The following is a 15,156-nucleotide window of genomic DNA, read 5'->3' as shown; positions in this document are numbered from 1 at the left end:
GCCACTAGTCTTCCTTCTGACATCCTACACCATTCCTTTCTTCTTCTTGCCGCTCTAGCCAGCACAGTGCTTAAAACAGAAAATTATCAACTACTTGTAGTGCAAATGTGTGTATTGACTCTCTTGCCCAAATGGGATGGCTCCCTATTAGCTGCAGGAGGAAGCTCCATACCCCTCAAGCATCATCCTTCATACCTGAGACTGTGGTATCCCTTCCATCACAGCTTTTGGGGTTTACTATTCCCTCTCATTTGCTCAGCCTTTTCCTCCTTGTCCAACCTCTGTATAAGTCCAAGCTTAGGCTGATGCTCATGAGAGAGCTTTAAAAGTGTTTTCTTGAAAAGTAGACAATATGCCCTGGCTGCTATGGCTCAGTGGATTGAATGCTGGCTTGCAAACCAAAAGATTGCCGGTTCAATTCCCAGTCAGGGCACATGCCTGGGTTGCAGGCCAGGTCCCAGCAGGGAACTCACAAGAGGCAACCATACATTGATGTTTCTCTCCTTCTCTCCTTCCCTTCCTCTCTAAAGGTAAATATATTTTAAAAATCTTTATAAAAAAAAGTAGACAATATATGATCCTACTTCTTTTACTTGTAAACTTTTAAAATAATCTACAGGTTTTGACACAACTAAAGTAAATTCGTACCCTTCACAATTATTTATTAAAGGACCCTTACGTTAGTGGATCTCAAGCCAGGAGATAACAAACTCTCATTTGAGGAGAAAAATTCTAGCACAGGGCCTGCCATCTTGCATGCAAGGGTTTAGTTGCCTCAACAATTAGGCAAAATATAGTGATTAAGAAAATGTGTCTATGATCTACTATGCCTATATTCCAACAGACTTTTTAACTCAGTTTGTGTCTCTCTATGTATTTTAATGTTAAAAAACAAAAAGTATCTGCATATCCAAGAAGGCATTTTGTCCTGTTTAAATAGGATGCTTGATTCAACACGGTATTAATAGTTATTCCAGAATAATCAATACTCTCTATGATTTTGTCTGTAACTTCCTTTTGGACTTGAGAAAGAAGGAGGTGGTGGCAGGGTTTGCAGTGGGAAAAACATTCATGAGATTCTCTCATTTTAATCTCTGTGCCAAAGTCACACAAAACAAAAAATAGCCACAAAGAAAGTGTAGATGTTTTGATACTGATGGTATCAGCAAAATTTTGGAATAGTGGACCCCATAAAATAAATTCTAGACCTGATGTACATTTTCTTGTCAGAGCCCAAATGTTTGTATTCTTTGAGGCTATTTTGTACATTTAGTTTCACCTCACGTCACCGGAATTTGTTGGTTCCATCTCTATGGAAACCATTCAGAGGGATGGTGGAGCCTACCGCCCGCGTGTGCACAGCCCTCTCTATCAGTGCTGGCGAGGTGCACTAGCACCCTCTCCCTCAGATCCGCTTTCGGAGAACAGAGAGGAGCAATCCTTAAAATGCACCCAAAAGCCAGGACTGAAAAGCAAAGAACATTGTCTCCCTCTCACATTGCTGGCAGCTCCTAAAGGAAATTAAGACATCAGCACACAGCCCAGAAGCAATATGGTGATTATTTGTATGGTCACAGAGAGCAAAGTCCACTGGCCAGTGTTCAGATGGCTGGAATGCTGTCGCCTGTGTGCTTCTGCAGTTTATTTTGTGATGGGGAAGAAAAGCAGGCTATTTGCTTTTGAAATTAAACTTAGAGTCTACCATTCAAACTTTTACTCATACCACAGTGGAAAGATGCCTCCAAAATGCTAATACTTTCACACACTCATACACCGAAAGAAGAAACACTAGTTTGCTGACATTTCCTTCCTATTTGTTATTAATAAAGAAATGAAGATTATGGTAACTAAGAGTTCTGGACAGGGATGGTGAGGCAGAAGTGATTAAGTCGACAGATCTGGCTCCTATAATGATGGGATAGGAGTAAGTGCACCTAGAACAAAGCACTCTCAGCAACCGGGACCGCGTTTGCACTCATGCAAAAGCAGACAAAAGATGCAAAGTGCTCTGCTCCCCAGCCAGCCTAAACTATGCCCCGGGCCAAACAAATGCCTTGGTCCTCGGAACAACAGGCCTGGCCTTGAGGCAGCAGGTTAGGACTGGCTGCGACGATGGCCAGACATGTTCACTCACTCACAGACCCAAATACACAGAGACCAGTTACATTTGTGGGTGATAAAGAGCCAGTACAAGTTCATAGTTCATGAGTCGTCGCTGCCACACATCCATTCTTAGTACACCAAGATCACTTTGTGTAAAATTTAAAATGAAATAAATAGGGTATCGGGTATACTTTTCAAAATGTCAAAATCGTCAAAGTTTGTATTTTTAGAAGAGTATGCATATCTCTGTCTCTCCCTTCCTCCTCATGTGTGTTTTAGAGGTGAGTGAATATTTTACAGAATGAGGGGGCCAGGAGGTGGATGAGCAAAGGCTCCATGGAGTCAGGGACGTGAAAGAGTACAAAAACCAGGAAGAAGGGGGCGGGACCCTGGGAAGCCCATGGGTTTGCTAAGACACTCGTAAAAGTTAAGCTCCTACTGTCTAAGAGGCTGGGGAATGGGGGCCCTATCCTCAGTGTTGACTGGAAGAAACAGAAGATTTTTGGCATCACAGAATTTCCTCAGACAGGCAATTATTTCTGCTTTTAAGGTGCAAAAAATGGACTAATGAATGTCTTAATACTCTATCTGAGGCTGTTGGTGGAGAGTTCCTTAAATGAAGCAGTTATACAGAAATGAAAATATTGGTCACTCAGAATTCAAATTAATTCTGACAAAGTGTTATTAAATGTTTTAAAGATACAAGGTGTTCAGCAAACGTTTAAGGTTTATTGCTGGGGAGCATGCCCTTGATATTTCAAAAGCTTGTACGGAGATAAATGCCATGATTTCCCAAAGGGAAGCCCGCCTTCCCTTTACTAAAGTTGATTTGTTTCTAACATATGCTAACCTAAAAGACAATCTCTGCATCTTGCTATAAATGTCTTTCAATCACAGAGGCGACAACTTACTATGTCCTCACATAATAACGGTCCTACCAGAAACTAAAATTACCTCATACACTAAGTGAAAAAAAAATCACTTACAAACTATCATTGCCTACCCACATATGGTTCGTTTCTATGCTAGAAATAAGTGAACACATTCCTTTGGAGACTAAGGCATCGGTTTACATAAAGTTTTAATTCAAAGGTACTGGCATATACAATGACACTTATCCAAAAACCAGGGAAAGAAAGGCCCAGAGGTCCCCATCTTTCCTCCTTCATATTGCTTTCCAAGCAATATTTCCCAATGGGTAGAAGAAGGAGATGCCCCTAATCTGCTCCCTGGCACTTCTGGAGCAATGTCCTCTACCTGTCAAAAAACATCCAGGGTGTTTTCTTGTTTAGTGTTGGAATGTGAACTTGTTTCATTCTTTGTAACATACAGCAAATGGCAATGGAATTGGCCCTGGGAATTTTTCCCCCAAGTGTGAGAGAAACACTGTCAGTGTCGTGCATCAGTGGGAGGTAGAGTGGCAGGGGACAAAGACAAATGTCTCTCTCTCCCTCTCTCCCTCTCTCTCCCTCTCTCTCCCTCTCTCTCTCTCTCTCTCTCTCTCTCTCACTCACACACACACACACACACACACACACACACCCTAGAGGACTAGGAATGAGTTAGTTACCTGATAGGTTGATAGGTAAGGTTAAAACAGAACAAGCACCTGAGCATACACAGCCTAGCTCTTTCTTTTACAGTTTCTGTAAGAGCTGTTCAGTCCCGGCTGGGTGACTCATTTGGTTGGAGCACCTCCCTGTGCACCAGAGTATTGTGGGTTTGATTCCCCATCAGGGCACATTACCTAGGTTGCGGGCTCGATCACTAGTTGGGGCACATATGGGAGGCAACCAATTGATGTTTCTCTCTCACAAAGATGTTTCTCTCTCTCTCTCTTTCTTTCTCTCCCTCTCTCCCCTTGCCCTACCTTCTCTCTAAAATCAATAAACATATCCTTGGATGAGGATTTTTTTAAAAAGCCTATTCCCAGAATACACACATTCTCCTTCTCTACAAAGTGCCAAGTAATAAAGCAAATATTTTGATATCAATTTATCTGACAATGTCTTTTTTTTTAGTTGGTTGTAAATCCAGACTATTGGGTGTGGAGTCACAGAGAGACAATGGGCACTCCTAAAATTCTGACATAAGAAAATGGACCATGCCCTGGCTGATGTATTCAATGGACTGAGCACCAGCCTGAGAACCAAAAGGTCACTGGTTCAATTCCCAGTCCAAGCACATGCCTGGGTTGCAGGCCAGGTCCCCAATTGGGGAGGTGTGAGAGGCAACCAATCAATGTATCTCTCACACACTGATATTTCTCTCCCTTTCTTTCTCCCTCTCTCTAAAAGTAAATAAATAAAGTCTTTAAAAAAAGAAAATGGACCAAGATTCTGACTCACTGAGCAAGTCCTAAGGCTCTAAACAGAGCCCCAAATCCTAGACTTTCCAAAAAATAAAGCCCTGAATCTGTTCTGCTGTCGGATATCGTACTCAAACGCGCTTACAAAGACAGAATAGACAGTAAGACAGAGAGAGAAAGAGATTATCAGCATCCACAATGTGAGAGCTGTAGAATGTTGTATGGGAATAAAAGCAGGAAGAAGCTTCTATTTCCTGTACATTTGAGTAAAGAAATTTTCCATGCCAGAAAAAGCCGGGCAGGTTCCTGGAGGTCAGAGACAGCACGAGTACTGGTGTCAGTGGGTAAGTTCTGAGGTGCCAAGGGGTGGGGATGTGGAAAAATGGGGAGAAGAATGGGGAGAATTTGCATTTAATGCAAATTAAATCACAACACTTCCATTTTTAATCAAGTGATACATTACCATCCTGCGTTCTCCAGTAAGTTCCTCAAAATAGTTTGTGGCACCGAGCAGTTATAATAGCCCATGCCAATATATGATCTCCAGACCTGGTTTTTGCTGGAAATTGCACGTAGAGTTGCAAGGATTTCATTTTCACCTGATTGTAGGAAAGAGAGAAATGTCAGAGAGAAAAATGTCTCAGAAGAGAGCTCTGATTAAGTTTTAAACTCCCTTTTTGTTTGTATATTTATATAAAAGAACAGCTATCTGGAAAACATAGGAATCATCCCTCCCACAACACTAAACACCATGTGCAGATATCTGAAGAAATTCCCAAAACAGCACTCAATTACTCCTCAAGGATGGCTCCTCGGAGTTTCATTTTATTTCATTTTACTTTACATTATTTTATTTTATTTTGGGCTCCTCTTTTTTTTTTTTGGCTTTGTCAGAATTGCCCAATTTTAATACTTGTCTCATTCCAGGTTTCTTCTTTAGCCTTTAAATAACAATTCCACTTTCTCTTAGTAAAATATTGTTTTCTGCCCTGGCTGCTATGGCTCAGTGGATTGAATGCTGGCTTGCAAACCAAAAGATTGCCGGTTCAGTTCCCAGTCAGGGCACATGCCTGGATTGCAGGCCAGGTCCCCTGCTGGGGCATGCAAGAGGCAATGAATTGATGTTTCTCTCACACATTAATGTTTCTCTCCCACTCACTCTCCCTCCCTTCCCCTCTCTCTAAAAATAAATAAAGGAACTCTTTAAAAAATATTTCCCCCTTTAAATTGCTTTCTAACAATAGTTGACATAAGTCTTAAATAACACATGGCCCACATTTTTCTCTAAAATTATTCTATACCTCTAACACTTTTTCCCTCATGTCACTAAAAGAGTTACTTATAAAAGCCATTCACCCAACAATGTGAAATATCAGTTGTAATAAAATATTCATGTGTAGTTTTAGCCAGCATTCCTATTAGGGTGTTTAGGCAATTTGGTAGGATTAATAAAGTTCTTGGATGCAAGTGAGATCCTATTTGGGGTCATTCATGTAATAATAGCATCTGACATTTTTAGTATTCACATATTGCCAGGAATTGTACCAAATACTTTTCATGCAGCTTAGAAAAATAGGCTTGAAGAGAATCACTCACCTAAGTCTACATTGTTTGAAAGGAAAGGGTTCCAGACCCCATCTGTCTAGCTTCCACCCAGCTTCCATCCTCTCCTCCCTGGGCCAGGTTCTGACCTGCTAAATGTACAGCACTTATACCGGAAGATACTTTCTAGGTACAAGTGACTTTAAATGGCACTTTCTCTGCCCCTCCATAACTATGTAGATCATACTACTAAAATCTAACTGAGAGGTAACTAGTTGGGCAAGTTTCTGGCCCTTCAACATCTTCTTAGGGATTCAATACTTAAATCATGGACCTGATGGATTTTATTGTTACTGCGTCAGAGTACAGCCATCAAGGTGCAGCCATCTCCAAGATGGCCAACGGGCTAAGAAGATGCTTCACACTATCTTTACCCTACAGAACTTTATGTGAATATTATTCTCTTTAACATTTCTCTATCCTCAGTGAAAACACTTTCACCCTCCACCCCACTCTCCCACTCCACATACTTTCACAGAAAATAAGTTCACAAGAGAAGCGCCATTTTGCCAGACTGGGTTAAGGAAAGAGAGAACAGTTTTGTAAGTCTCAGCTTCCTGAGTAAATATAACCCAACTACCTGATGATGGGCAACCTCACCTTCTTCCATTGAAAGTTTAGGAAAAGGAAGTGAAAGTAGAATGGGATAAACCAGTATCAGAGAAGATATGCAAGTACAGCATCCTTAGGAAAAATCAGGCAAGAAATCCAACCACTTCCCAAAGTCTTCTGAGGGCAGAGTGATTGAAAAGCCCAGTAGGAGGGGAGATTAATTAGTTACTGGCAGGCACATGATTCAACAAGACCGGCTTCAATTAAAATCCTGTGCAGGAGGGACAGGTTCCTGTTTTGTATTAAGCCATGAGGACAAAATGTCCAGCTCAAAAGTGAGAACAGGATGCAAAGTGGTTTGTCAAATCACGAATTTAACCTTTGGAAGTCAGAGACTATAAAATAATATGATTTTCTCCTTACATTATAGAAAGATAATTCTATTGGTAGTGTAGACAGGTCAGAGGGAAGGCCCTGGAAACAGGGAGATACAATAAGAGGCCAGCACAATAGTCCAGCAGGGAGGTGGGCAAGGGAGTGTCATGGGTTGAACTGTGTCCTCTAAAACAATGTGCTGCCCTGGCTGGTATGGCTCAGTGGATTGAGCACCAGCCTGCAAACCAAAAGGTCACTGGTTCAATTCCTCATCAGGTCACATGCCTAGGTTGTGGGCCAGGTCCCCAGCTGGGGGCATGTGAGAGGCAACTGATTGATATCTCTCTCACACATCAATGTTTCTCTCTCTCTCTCTTCCTCCTTCCCTTCTCCTCTCTCCAAAAAAGAAAGTAAATAAGTAAAATCTTAAAATGATATGCTGGAGCCCTAACCCCAGGTACCTGTGAATGTGACCTAATTTGGAAATGGGGTTTTACTGAGGCACTCAAGTTAAGATGAAGTTGTGCTGTATTAGGGTCATCCCTAATACCATGACCACTGACCTTACAGGAAAGGGGAAATGTGGACACAGCACACATACGAGGAAAGCACCACGTGATGGGAGAACCACTGCAGGATCAACAAGCTTTGCTTCTCAAGTTTGACTTTTCCTGTTATAATTCTTTTGAGTGACTAAAACATTTTCATTTGTGTTATTAATATAAAATAAATAAGTCATGGGCATGCAAGGTACAACACAGAAAACAGTCAATAATACTGTAACAACTTTGTAAGGTGACAGATGGGTACTAGACTCACCTATGGTCATTTCATAAAATAAATAGATGTTGAATCAATATGTCATACACCTGAAATTCATACACTATTGTATGTCAACTATGTTTTAATAAAATTAAGTTTTTCACTTTTACCCCTTAAAAGATTGGACTGTGGGCAAGTGGGTTCATGGAAACTGAGAAAAAGGAATGACTGAACCCCCAGAGGCACAAGATGGCTGCAGTGGCCCCCATGCTGCCCCTCTGCTCCCAAGATCTTCCCCCTGGAGCTCTTTCAGCTAGAGACACCTGTGTCTGTCTTGATCATTTTTATGCTTCCAGGTATTATCTATCATTAACTATTTTGTTCTTCATTTATGCCAATACTGATATGTAACTAGAGACCCTAAACTCCCAACTAGAATGAAGGAGGGATCTGCTTTTTCCTGTGGCAAGAAAACCCATTTTCTCATATCTCCCAGGAGGGCTGTCCAGGAAGCGCCCCAGTGAGACAGCCTCTACCGCAGCCTAGTTCCTCCTTCCTTCACAGCGTCCTGCCACCCAAGCCCTGGTCCTGTCCTGTCCATATGCTTTCAACAGTAAGGAAGAGAAGACACCAAACCAGATCAGCCAGGAGCCCACTGGTGCCTTCCGGGTTACTTCAGGGTCTCCAGATACATACCAGCATCCCTCACAGCTGCCACTGTATCCTACACACTTTAATGAAACTCTAGAAAAAAATTTAAAGGCCAATTAGCATAAATAAAGAACAAAATAGTTAACTATAGATTAGATCCAGAAGCATAAAAATGGTTCATTTTGAGACACAGACATTTCTAATCCTACATCACATTTACTCTAGTTCCTACAGGCAACTGAGGACTCTGCCCTCACCTGGCTCAGGGCTACAATGAATATTCCCTGACTGGCTCCATCTTAGCCCGAGCTTTACGAGCAATTTTACTTTCTATTGGGAACAAAGTGAGTTCATAGAATGAGCTGTTCTGTATACAAGGTAATGGACACTCCTGAGCCATGAAGAATAGGGTAGGTACTTGGTCATGCTTCTGAAAGTGAGCACACTGTGAGAAGCCTTTCCCATCCACTCACCCATTGTCATTATGACTATGACAGAGTTAAGCTGCTTCTTACTGTGATAAAATCAAGACCTCAGGCTTTACCTAACATAAATAACAAAAACATCCCCCAAACACACAGCCTAGTGAGTGTCCAAACTGTTTCAAATGTTTGTTCAAGAGATGCTATTTCTTATACCCACTAATGAAATCTATCTTACTCTTGGCTCAATCAGCAGAATAGCCAACCCAAGGTATTTAGGAGCCAGAGTCTGAGCTAGTATGTTAAATGATGCCAATGGACATGCAGAAAAGGAGAGAAGAAAGAAAAGTCCACACCAGAAATCTACCTGCTGAACCTGGCTAAATGGAACACAGCAGAGTTCGTCTGTAAGAGCCAGTTTAGGGGACATAATTCATCTAAATCGAAGCCCTGGTCTTAGCCATGCAATGTCTGCCACTGTGCTTCACAGCACTCTGAGATTTCTTTCTCCCTTGGAAAAGAATGCTCTTCTAGAGAAAATAATTTGGGATCCTTTTCCAAAGTGGGAGAAGCATTATAAAAAGGCAGTTGTGTCATGCAGCCCCCAGGCAGCTCCAAGAAAGCTGTGTGGACCAAGGGGAGAAAGGAAGGAGTTCAGATTTCCCCCAGAGCAAATGTCACAGCACATTCCTCACACTTCTCCTCCCAACTTGACAAACAGCTCCCTCTTGTAAACATGTCCAGTTCCAGTAATTCTCTTCCTTGTGAACAACAAAAAAACTAAGTAGGGGGAAAATGAGACAGATTTAGAAATGGAGTGTGCATTGAAAAATTCATAGATACAGAGAACAGACTGATGATTGCCAGAGGGGAGCAGTTTGGGAGACTGGGTGAAAAGGTGAAGAAACTAAGAAGCACACGTTGGTAATTTCAAAATAGTCATGAGGATGTAAATTACAACCAATGTAAAATAGGGAATATAGCCAATAATATTCTAATAACTATATATGGTGTCAAGTGGGTACTTGAAATATCGGGACTACTTTGCAAAGTATATGACTGTCTAACCCACAGGTGGCAAACACAAGGCCCACGGGCCAAACCTGGTTCTCCACCTTGTTTCTACCCAGCGGCAGTGCCAAGCTCCCTGCCCCTAGTAAAGGAGTAGTTATATTTCTAAAGTCCTAAAATTATATTCAGCCCTTTGAAGGCAACCACAAGGCAGATGTAGCCCCCGGTGAAAATGAGTTTGACACCCTTGGCTCTAACCACTATGTTGTACCCCTGAAACAAAAACAAAATAATATTGAATGTGAACTGTATTTGAAAAATAAAAACTTAAGAGACATATAAAGCACTTGGACACAACCTGTCATTCTCCACATGCCTGCTTGACAAGCCTGGCAGGGTCACCAAACGCCCTAAGCACCCTAAATACATTACTTCGCACCCCAGGACACAAAACCCCTCAAGCTTTCCTTCAGCAATCTCAGCAGTCAGCTCTTTCTGGTGGAAAAATAAAACGCCTACTTCTGACCTTATTTATTTTTCTGCCTCAGGGCATTGCATAATGCTCTGGTCCTAACGTACCAAGGACAGAGTTCAGTGGCCTTGGCAACACTCCATAAGAATCCACAGGTGGGTCTCACACTGTTCTTGCTTCTCACAATTCAGAAGAAAAGCTTCTTCCTTATACAATTCCATGTAACAGCCTTTCCAGCAGCCACTTCCTTGCCATTTGCACCTAAAATATCAAGAACTTTATGCCAACTACTCCACCAAAAATACTTTCTAACGGGAATAAGCCAATTTAGCTGGTAGATATTCAATGCACCAATGGGCCTAGCTTTTAATTTCGCATATTTGTGAATTTTTACAAGATCTAGGAAAATATCATTAGAGTGAACATGCAGGCTACCTGGGTCAACACACCTGCTACCCCCAAACACACACTGTATGCACGTTGTTCCCCACCCGCAATCCATTACCCTAAACACAGTATGATTTTTTTGGTCTCGATTAAATGGATAAATATAACCATGCTTCGCTTTTGCTTTTTTTTAAAACAATCTAAAAATTTATGCCTAAGTTTTTAAAAAGTATATACAGGAGTGGGCAAATATGAGTTTCTAATATAATATGAATCAATTATATAATTAATAACTATAACACAAGAATAAACTGTTTGGAGCACTCACAACTGTAACCCTACATTTGCCTATGCCTGTATTATTCTGCCATTTATATATTTAAAAACAATAACTATATATGCATGCATATGTTGTATATTAAAAGAATATCACTGGCTAATTCTCAAGAAACTGATCACTGGGAAGGAGTCTTGCTTTTCCCTGTATATTTTTTTGTGTTTTTGAAGGCTGGGCAATGTACCTATTTTATTTATTCAAAAATGTAAATTAAATTAAGATGTTATGCCCAGAAGGACACCCTCCCAGTGAAACACGGGTGCAGACACCTGGCGGTCCACACAGTGGCTGGCCGTGCAAAGGGTATTCTCTGGACAGCCTAGTAGCACCCAGCACTGAGCAGCCACCCAACTTGCCTTAGTGTGCTTGGCAAGACACTCGGAACAGTTCTCCAAGGAAATCACCGGGACCGAAAACCAACACACTCATATCTGCCGAGATCGGGGGCGTTCAGGGTGATATGGCCGTAGCACACTCATATCTGAATTTGCCCAGAAAGGCCTTTCTCCGCCAGGGGCTGAGGGGAAAGCTGGGTCCAGAATATGAGGACAGAGCTTGCCTGGGCCCTTTTTTTTTTTGCTAACATGTAGATCTTTGGATGGAAAGCTGCTCAGGAAACCATGCAGTGGGGCTGAGGCTCTCAGTTAAGATAGAGCAGCATGAATGATAGCATTTATCAGGATTCTCTGATTTTCAAGTGGAAGCCAGAATTTGTGTACAAATTCCATCCTAATTTCTAGCCTTTTCATAATATCACCTAATCATCTGCAGCACCCCTCTCTCCCCTGTAACAGCCTGGCTTAACCCGCTTATCCTGAGCCCAAATCCTACTCCTGCAAGTGTTTTTCCCCTACAAAGGAGGGTTTCACAACCAAAGTTTGTGACTCACAGATTTTGTTCATTCCAGGAAGGCAAAAAAATCCATAAGCTCTATGCAGTGTAGAATAATAGAACGGGAACTCTTTGTATTGAAAACCCTTTATGGGCCCCAGCAATGTGGATTGAGGCCAGCCTGCAAATCCAAGGGTCACAGGTCCAAGTCCCAGTCAGGGAACATGGCCTGGGTTGCAGGCAGAGTCCCTGATGGAAGGCGTACTAAAGGCAACCACACACTGATGTTTCTTTTCCTCTCTTTCTCCCTCCCTTCCCCTCTCTCTAAAAATAAATAAAATATTTTAAGAAAAAAAGAAAACGCTTTATGACTGGCAGAGGGGCACCCACCCCATGTGACCAGATGTGGCCAGGACAGCACCACCCAGGCCTGACTCTCTCTGTCCTAATTCTGCCAGGTTTTTTCCTGTCTTTGTGCTCAGCCAATTAACACCCCACCACTCCCAGCCCCAAATGACCCTCGGGGATTAGACTCCTTGTTGGGCATTCATGATAAAAGGAGCTGAGGCATGGCTGATCTGTGTTTCTGATGGCTCCTTGGTCCCTCATCTCCAAAGAAGTGTGCAGTCCCTACAGCTCTTCCTGCTCTCCCAAAAGATACACAGAGTCAGGATCTTTATAGCAGCTGTAGGAAAACCAGAACTGTACCCCACAGCAGGGAAGCTGGAATGAAAGGCACCATGTCAGCTATTTACTCCTTGGACTCGGGTCACACTACTTTCTAGGGCAGGCCTCCTTCATCGCCTCCCTTCATCCAATCTATGAAAGTTTCCTAAAGAAACTTACAGAGAAACATTACAATTCATAATATTTATCTGAACAGCAGCAGACCTACATAATCAGGTCAAATGATCAGTTGGAAATGAGAATCTGGGTGGAAGTCCTGGAGTATTTGTTTTCCTTTTTTGCTGCGCTGTGGGTACACTGTCACAGCCAGGAGAGCAAGAACAGAAAGGGAAGGGTATGTTCTAAGAGTCCAACTCAAACAATCCAACACACTTGTAGGAAACAGACAATTTTTTATAGATCAAAGGCATAAGCATATGGAGAAATCTATAGTCCATCCCAGAACTTCAACAACTAAATTGCAATCTCTATGTGGTCAGGGGCATAGTGAGTTGCTAGGCACATAATAGGTGCTCAGAAAATACGTGTGAATCAAGGTGTTACAATGAAAACTCACTTAAAGTTTCACATACAGCTAGCTCAATGTGCACAACAACTCACCCATCAAAAAATCCTTGACAAATCAAAGTACAAATTGTTTCCAGATTTCTAAAAGTGTCAGCTTTAGTAAAACATTTATAAACAGAAACTTGCAGTTATTAAACAAGTTCTGTGAAATAATGCAGTGCCTACAATAATTTCAACTTTTCTAAAATTTTGTTGAAAATTTTGATGAAATAATAATTCACTTAAGCCAGGAACTGAAGGAGTGAGAAACAGCCAAAGGAGAGCCTTTTCACAGACTGTGGAGTCTACAGGCATGGCATGTTGACAGACACCATTTGGCTAGAAGACAACTGACGCCCACAGCCTGAGGAACAGCCGCCCCATCTGTCTAGGTGTCCTTGGGGTCAGTTCAGGGGACTGCCCCATGCCACTGGGGTGAAAGAGTGACCACCTGCAGCTACATTACACAACACTCCTTCCCTCTGCTCACCACCCTCCATTAAAAATCACTCCAAGTGAGGCAGCTTAGAACTTTTAAGTTCTCACAAGTCCATCAAAAGTCTCATTCTGACAGCTCAGCTGATCAATTCTGGTTGACCAACTTAGGCAGTTTAGTTTCTCTTCCCTTTCTAAGCATGTTCACAAGAAGCAAGGCGAAGTTTTGTTTAAACTTTGAACCCTGCAGCTTCTGTGAGACTATGGACTAGTTCAGTCTCGTTAACTTGAGATGGCTTCCCTGGAAATACTAAACATTCCATAGCCAAAACTGATTGGCTTCATCTTGAAAGTACTTTTAAATTTTGCATTAATTACAAGATGAAGACATAGTTACTGCAGAAAATCTCAAAAAAGCAAAGTAACAAAAAGAAAGCTAAAATCATCCATAATGACCACCCAGAGAAACAAATGTTCCTTCTTATTTATTTCCCTTGTGTTTTATGTATGAGGATGAGGGAGGATGGACTCAGTAGCATTACACTGGTAGGGTTTTTGAACTGAGTAGCTTCACTTATTTCTCTGAAGTATGACTTACTGAGAAGCCAACTGATAGTGGAGGTATCCTTTCAAGGGACTTCCTGAAGTGTCCAAGAGGAAGGGGAGGATCCTGCATGACAGATGAACCATCTGTACTTCCCTCACTCTGTCAGGACACTCTGTCCTGTGCACGCTGGTCCCTCTGCCTGCAGCAGCCTCCCCCAGCCTTGTCCAGCAGAACATCACTACTCATCCTTCAATACTCAGCTCCAGGTCTGCATCCTGACAGCAGGATGTTCCCAAACCTGTGCTCTCAGCATGCTGCTGCCTTTCCACTAGGGCAGGTGGCAAATGGCACTGATCCCAGTGTGACTGAATTTGTGCACGTATGTTAACTGGATACTTCAGAGAGTCAGGACAGAAACTTTCTACTTTGTATGCACACCCCCTTGCAGAGGATACAATGAAGACAATGTAGACTGGTGGTTGGAGTGTGGATAATGGAGCTGGACGGCCTGGGTTGGGTTAATTTCTGTCTTCACCACTTAACAGCTGTGATCTTGGGCAAGTTATATGTCCACTGTTTACCATAGTTTCTTCACCTCTAAAACATAGGTGATATGGTATTTACCTTACAGGGTTATAATAAGGACTAAATTAATACATGAAAGTGTATTTACAAGGTACCTAACACATGATAAGCACTACATAAACTTTTGGGATTATGAAGTTATTCATAAGAACCCAAATATCTTCATGCTGCTTTCACGTCTCACAGTCTTTTTATTCAGCTATGAAGACACAGAGGACTCGTGACTAACTGGCTCTAACTAGTTTTCTCTATACACGGCAAACAAACATTTAGTCTAGAATTCCTCTCTGACTATAATAGAACACAGCCACGCATGTGAAACAAAGTTTGGATAATGCTGCCCCACTCCAAAATGAAAACACTACTGTTGGAAGTTACCTGTACCAATTCACTCTCCCCGTACGGAGAATATTCATTACCTATGGCATGCACACACCTCTGAGTAAAACACTGAAGACTTTTTGACGTATCCTGCCACCACCCCCACTCACCCCCCAGCCCCAGCCCACTCTCCCGAGGAACAAGCTTTGCTGGAGAGCCAGT

The 15,156-nt window shown here is 42.1% G+C and overlaps 2 protein-coding genes across 5 annotated transcripts in view; one reads left to right on the top strand and one right to left on the bottom strand.

Annotated features, from left to right (window-relative positions):
- Positions 1–15,156, top strand: part of LOC118997633 (uncharacterized) — a 65,833-nt gene that overhangs the window by 28,139 nt on the left and 22,538 nt on the right. The window lies entirely within an intron of this gene.
- The window catches only part of GLDC (glycine decarboxylase), a 76,090-nt gene that overhangs the window by 57,660 nt on the left and 3,274 nt on the right, over positions 1–15,156 (bottom strand). For all 4 annotated transcript variants that reach the window (XR_005068700.1, XM_037061399.1, XM_037061400.1 and 1 more), the window contains exon 3: positions 4,875–5,010. Coding sequence is in view for 3 of the 4 variants with exons in the window: in XM_037061399.1 (XP_036917294.1) it covers positions 4,875–5,010 (136 nt within the window). In the remaining variant the exon portion in view is untranslated. The remainder of the gene's footprint in view (positions 1–4,874; positions 5,011–15,156) is intronic.

Source organism: Sturnira hondurensis, unplaced genomic scaffold, assembly GCF_014824575.4.
Source record: "Sturnira hondurensis isolate 20B ecotype Veracruz unplaced genomic scaffold, ASM1482457v3 Scaffold0013378, whole genome shotgun sequence".
Classification (NCBI taxonomy): domain Eukaryota; kingdom Metazoa; phylum Chordata; class Mammalia; order Chiroptera; family Phyllostomidae; genus Sturnira; species Sturnira hondurensis.
Note: the sequence above shows the minus strand (reverse complement) of the source record. Positions and strands in the feature narration are given on the sequence as shown.